General features: G+C 46.7%; 1 protein-coding gene across 1 annotated transcript; it reads right to left on the bottom strand.

Annotated features, from left to right (window-relative positions):
* Nucleotides 1-615: 615 nt before the first annotated feature.
* LOC132080181 (protein FAM162A-like) lies at nt 616-5,368 on the bottom strand. The gene is given in 5 exon segments (XM_059483209.1): nt 616-1,181; nt 1,834-1,942; nt 3,151-3,268; nt 5,102-5,160; nt 5,364-5,368. Coding segments are annotated over 5 exon segments (399 nt in total). The 3' UTR covers nt 616-1,073.
* Between the last annotated feature and the right edge of the window lie 1,209 nt (nt 5,369-6,577).

Raw genomic sequence — 6,577 nt, 5'->3', positions numbered from 1 at the left:
AAGCACCAGAGGGAAAAAACTGCCCAAAAGCCACAGGCACAGGAGATGGAGTCCCAGAGCCCAACATCTGCTGCCCACCTGCCAGTGCCTCAGCCCAGCTTTGCCAGCAGCTTGTTTGTGCAGTGACACTTCAGCAATAAATGGATTTGATTTCTGACACAATAAACCACAGAGACCCGAGCAGGAGCTTCCAAACTCCCCTGGAGTGCAAGTGTGACTGCTCCAAGTAATAACCTTGGAAAGGCCAGCCCCAGTGCGATGCTCAGGACACTGCCCCAGGGCTGAGCATGGCTGCAGCATCTCCTGCAGCAGCTGGGTCAGACTGGCTGGGTTTTGCCATGCTGTGTCCCTGGGCACTCCATGCAGCGCATCCAGCTCCACCAGCAGCATTACAGGTCCTGAGGGGTTACATGTGACACTTGAGGGATCAGAGCATCAGCACCCACAGGCATGAACTGGGGCCTGTCTTGAAGTTAAGTCACTTTGTGAAAATGTAATTTCCAATATCTCATTAGGACTTCTCCCATCTGTTAAACATAATCCCAGAGAGTTTGGTGACACTCTAAATGAAGCTGTGAAGAGATGTGTTTGTTTTAGATGTAATTGGACAGCTGTTTTATTATGAGTCAATGAACTATGATGATTAAAAAGAATTCAGTTTTAGCAAACCATGTATTAACAATTACTCTGGACTAAAATCACTGCTAAGCAAGAGCTAGACAACTTTCATGACAATCACTGGGAGCAATGATTGGATTGGAGGAGACCTGAGCACCAGCAGCACCATGAAAAGCTGATCCTGAGCTGGGGAGTCCTGCATTTGTCCTTTCCACACTTTGCAGTTTAAAAGAGATCTTTGTATATGAGCTGGGCCTGGTGCCAAAGACCAGAAGCCACAAAAAGCAGTTTATTTCCATAGGAGGTTCCCACTTTGCATGGAGCAGTTTTTAAGCAGTGAAGTCTTTGCTCTGAGAGTTTCAGTGAAAAAGCTCTTAAGAGTTAAACGAAGACAGGTCCATATGCCACATGTGGAAATCACTTATCTTCTTATGTTAAAATAAATCTGTTCCAAATCATTGTGACTTCCTGACAGCTGCCTCCTGACCTTTCTCCACTTCAGCCCTCCATTTGGCCTTCTTCTCTGCATTCACCCTCAGCAGAGTCTGATCCTTCTTGGCAGCCTGGAAACAATTTGGTGGAAATCATTGCCTGCACACAATTGCCACCACTAAATTTCCCCACATCTGCACCAATTCCTTGACACCTCACTGTCCATTTTGATATTTTCCAGTGATAGAAGTTAATCTGTTTCCTTGTTATACCACATTTTCAGCATTTGCAGCTCTGATTAGCAGCAGAATTATGCTGTAAATTGATTACAGGTGCACCGGGACTTGCAAGTCAAACTGGAGACCCAGCAGTGGTGTGGGACAGGGAGAAGAGTCACAGCTTTTGGTGCCTGTGGTGGCATCCAGGCTGGGCAGGCAGGACCACAGGAGCCTCGTGGCTGTCAGATGTCAGGCAGAACCAGGTCCCAGTGACACTGTCTGAACTATTCCATTGCCTTTGGCCCAGCCTCCTGTTGAGACACCATCATAGAGAGCATTGCACTGCACAGGTTCATGGCAGAGTGGGTCAGGAGCAACACATTAATCAGCAGATTGTGCTTTCCAATGCCAGTGTCTCCTCTGGAGAAGGGGTGATACAGATCTTGTGCATACATTGCTCATGCGTACCTATTCTCAAACCTCTCTGTCACCCAGGTGCTTATTTCCAAAGAACACACACAGACCATGCGTTAAGTGAACCAGTACCCCCAGAAACAATACTCACTTCTTTGCCTGAGATGATCATGGTCACACAGCCCAGCACAGTCAGTGCAATCATGACATAGCAAACCTTTACCCTGGCAATGCTCCTTGCAGTGTCCAGGACCTCAGACCTGTGGAGGACAGAGCAAATTTTTCATTCTGCAGCAGCCTGTGTGAAATGGGATCATGGGGAGAGGGGTAAGGAATGCTCAAGTCTTGCAGCTACTTCCTGTCAATGTACAATAATGGGGTTCAGCCTTCTCTTTCTGCAGCTACTTAAAGGAGGACTAAAAATTAGCCTTGGGGAAAAGATTTAGGTCAAAAGCCATCAGTAATAACAGGATTAAAAACTTTTGCTCTCCTGTGTTCTTTTATTGTGTGAGAGAGTGAAAGCCTGTAAAATGACAGGGACAGGAAAATCTTTCCACTATAATAACAAAGGGCCAACCTTTGGGAGCTGCAGGGCAGGCCCTGGGGTGCTGTGCAGCACCAGGAGGCACTGGGGCCATGCCACCAGGGCCAGGCAATGCCACCCTCAGGGAATCAAAAGCACAGCACAGCTCTGCCAGGCAGTTGGCACCAGCCCTATGAGCATCTGCCTGTGGTGGGAGGCTGGTGAGAGCACACAGCTGGGTCAGAGCACACAGCTGCACCATCCAGGAGTTTTCTTCCCACGCAGCTGAACAGCCCCATCCATCACTGGAAATCTCCACCACCTTCCACGAGTAACTCCTGGCATATACCCAACAATTCATGTTTGCAAGGAACTGCAGCATGGCAATGAGCCATCCCTGAAATTATATCCAGGATTTACTCACACCTGCAAGGGGAAGGACAGCTGGAGGTGACCCCAGGATGTCACAAGTCAGAAGCATTGGGATTCCAAAATTGAGTGATAATCCTTTAACAAAACATCTCAGCAAGGAGGTGAAACCACAGCCCATACAGGAGGAACTCTTTGCACAGGTCTGTCAACAAAGCTGTATGTAGCCTCAGCTTCTAATTAAAATTGATGCAGCATTATTAATCACTGATCAATAAAACCCAGAAAAGCATGTAAAAACTCAGATTGAATGATGTCTTATTATGGTGGCTTCTGAGTTTTAAAGCCACTTGTCTTGCAAAAGATACTTCAGCTTAGTCTGAAATTGTGATAACTAAAATAAGCAAATCCAGTTTACCTCACAGGGAATGACAAAAAGTTACAAGAGTTACAATTATTTACAGCTATTTTTGGACACCAGCATGGGGGAGGCACTAACTCCACAAGAGCACAGCTCTGGGTAATGCAGGCTGGGGTCTCAATCTGTATGTTCACAGCCAAAAGAATCATTCTGACATGTCCACTTATGAAATGTGCCTGGGAATGTCCTCCTCCTTTTTAAAGTGTCCCGACCATATCAGCACCTTTTTATCAAAATTTGTAGGCTTTCTTTCATTCCTGAAAGGTTCTTTACCTGTAAGAGATTTTCTACAAAGCAATGAGCTGAGCTTCAAGAAGGGAAAAGAGCTGTTGGTACAGAGGGAAAAGGACTGAAAATTTAAAATTACACTTTTCTATTCTGTGTAAGCTAAATGTGCTTTCTAACATCAAAAAGTCTCAGCAGGTGGTGTGAGAACCTTTGTTACATTTGCAGCTTATTTAATTTGACTTTCTTCCGTTTAATTTTGGTAGGTTTTAAAGTAAAAAATCTCTTCTAAACTTCCTGATTAAGAGGGCAAATGATGTGGGGCTGAAGTCCCTGAGCCCACAGCAACATCTCACCCTGTGAGCATCTTGCTTTTAAACGGCCCAACCAGTGAGTTAAGCAAACTGCCAGCGGCACAAGCAGCTCACTCCTCCACAGCTTCTCCTGAAATCACTGATGGAGAGATGATATCTGCTGAAATGCAGCCTGGTGGGAGACTGGCAGTTGTTCTCATGCAAGCTGGGTACCGCATTACTGAGCTCTAATGATGATACATTACACCCCATCAGGCTACCACGGTGATGCCATTTGCATGCTGTCACCCACAGCACGGTGAGAAAAGGACTCTGGCTCCTCTTGATGGAAACAAGCCCAATAACAGCCAACAACAAGGACAGTGGCAGAGAGATCCTGAAAACGCAGTAAGCAATGGCTGGTTCAAACCCTGGCTTTTGCAGTGTACAAGTGGTGTTTGCAGGGCAGCTGAGACAGCTCACCCAGTACTTACATCCAGGTAGGTGCACCCACACTACAATGCCCTGTGCAAATGTGGGGCTTGGGTTGGGAACTGGCATTTGTGACCAGGATGGGCAGGATGAGATGGACATGAAGATGTCTCCAGCCTCGGCATCCTCACTCCCTGCCAGTTGCTGGATTGCTGGTACTTAGCTGAAAGGAAATCACTGCTGCTGCAGAACAGGCATGGAGAGAATTTCTTCCTGCCTGTGTTGAGCTGGTGAAATTATAGTAAGTGCCTTGGCCCCAGAGCTGCTCATGTATGCCAGGACTTGTAAGTGGCTGAAAAATCCCAATTGTAAATCTTGGTCCAGGTAAATTGTCTCCTTTCTTCTCCTATTTCTCCCACAAGGTACAGTGAGACCAGGAGAGCTACATCAGCAAGTGCCAGAATCAAATCTGCAGCAAGCAGTACACTTGCTCAAAGCAGATGCTCCATCCCAAGGAAGACAAGGACAAAGCCCCAGAAGCTTAGGGAAGCTGGAGACCCCCAGCCATCCCACAGGAGCACAGGCAGGCCCATGCAGCCCAGCTTTCCTAGGGTGAGGGGTCTGCAAAGGCACAGCCAAGAAAGTGATGGTGCAAAGAGAAATTCTGTCCATAGCAGGAAGCTTGTTCATGTGGGAGCAGCCCATGCCTGTTCTCTGGCTCATAATCCAGGGCAGTGCCTGGCACAAGCACACACAGCTGTGGCTGTAACCTGGCAAGGAGCAGAGCAGGAAGCAGAGGGGAGCAAATCCTCCACTTGCACCAGCCCTGCACACTCAGGGACAAGCACTGATCTTCCTCTGGAGACCTGGCAGCTGGGTAAGAGAAGGAACATTTATTTGTTTTAATTGACAGATTTCCTGGCATGAAGCATCAGTTGGTATTTGCTGCCATAGGAGAACAGCTATATAATAGAAAAAGCTTTACCTCTGTGCACTGTGCTGGTCAGAGCTCTGGGTGAGCTCCCTGCCCCAGGACTCAGAGCCCTGCAGTACCTCAGCCATGGCTGAGAATGAGCTCATTTTCTCACCCTTTCCTGCAAATACCCTTTCCCTCCATGCTGCAGCACCCAACAGTGACCAAGGGCTTTCCACCCACCTGGATCAGCCGTCTGCCAAGCCGTGTCCTGGGCGTTCTTTGCTCTGCTGCCAGCAGCTCTGGCAGGGCACAGGACCAGCCCAGCCACCCTCTGGCTGTGCCCCAGCAACCTCCCCAGCACCCTGCCCTGGAGCCCCACTGCCCCGCCAGCCTGGCCAGGAGTCCACAGGCTGCTGCTGGGACTTGGTAAAGTAAAACCAGCCCTTCCTCTCAGAAGGGAGCAGCACGCACTTCCACCCTACTGACAACAGGCTTTGCTTACATCATGATGACGAGTTGAATTTATCAGCTGTGATTACCAAAATGACACACCCTGGGAGTTGGGCGGGCACAAATCACCGCTGGGGCAGCTCACACCCAGCCCTGACTCTGCCCCAGGCTCCCCATCCCAAGGAGCTGCTCAGGAGAACACTGGTTATTTACATTGTTTTCTCAGTCCTACTATGGAAGAACTAAAATAAGACAGTGTGCTGTATTTCCCCAAAGACAGGCTTAGAGAGTGCTAATTATCACAGCTGGTTAAGCTGTTAGAGTTCTTAATTGTTCTCAGCTCCAAAATAATCTTGCAAATCAGTTGCTTTAAACAGATTTTATGAAAAGGAGCAGTGTTTACCACAACTCAAAATAAATGTGGTTTGGTGGCAGGAAAATAAAGTTGATGTCTGTACCTATAAATGCAGTATAGGGAGTCCATCTCACATGCAGACTGCAAACTTTCCTAGCAAAGAAAAAATACTTCAGATATGCTTCAGGTTTAAAACAGTAAACTAAGAAATTATAACAAAAATCTCAGCTGAGGTAGTATTTGTCAGTCAGTAAAATTGTCATTAAAATGTAGTGATACCTATAAAGTATTTGCCCTCCACAAAGTCTGGATAGTACTGAATGTTTTCCATAACACCAACTGTCCTAACCAGAGGAAGAACCACAACCAATGCTGTTTTATCACTCTGACATTTCTCCTGCATTTTGCACAAAATTCTTCCTGATGGGTCAGGAAATGGAAATGCAAAATACTTGTTTCATTTGGAGCTGTGGGGTATTTACTCTCCTTAGACATGCAAGGCCCTAAAGCTGATTTACAGGTAAGGAAAAAAAATCCATTCAAAAGTGAAGAAGCAGTTGCCAAAAGGAAAATTTTCAGAACCACTTAGCAATACTATCAAATGCAATATTGCAAATAATCAAAATGTGTCCAAGAGCAAGGGGAGGGACTGCAAGGGAAGAGTACTGCAGGTGTGGGCAGGGATATTCTGAAGGGGCTGAAAGGATGAAAGATGTGAAACAGATGCAGCTCTGGCTCCTCAACTTCTGCCCCAAGAAAAAAACACTGTCATTTATGGAGATGTTTTTATATTTTTTTGGGAACATGGAGTTAATGATACTGAGGAAAGAAGAAAATCCCAGCAGTGACAAATGTGGTTTTTCCTGTTTCATGAAAGCACCACTATGGATCCGGACACAGCACAATGTGTT

Source organism: Ammospiza nelsoni, chromosome 15, assembly GCF_027579445.1.
Source record: "Ammospiza nelsoni isolate bAmmNel1 chromosome 15, bAmmNel1.pri, whole genome shotgun sequence".
In the NCBI taxonomy this organism is placed as follows: domain Eukaryota; kingdom Metazoa; phylum Chordata; class Aves; order Passeriformes; family Passerellidae; genus Ammospiza; species Ammospiza nelsoni.
The sequence above is the reverse complement of the archived record's forward strand: the minus strand, read 5'-3'. Positions and strand labels throughout refer to the sequence as shown.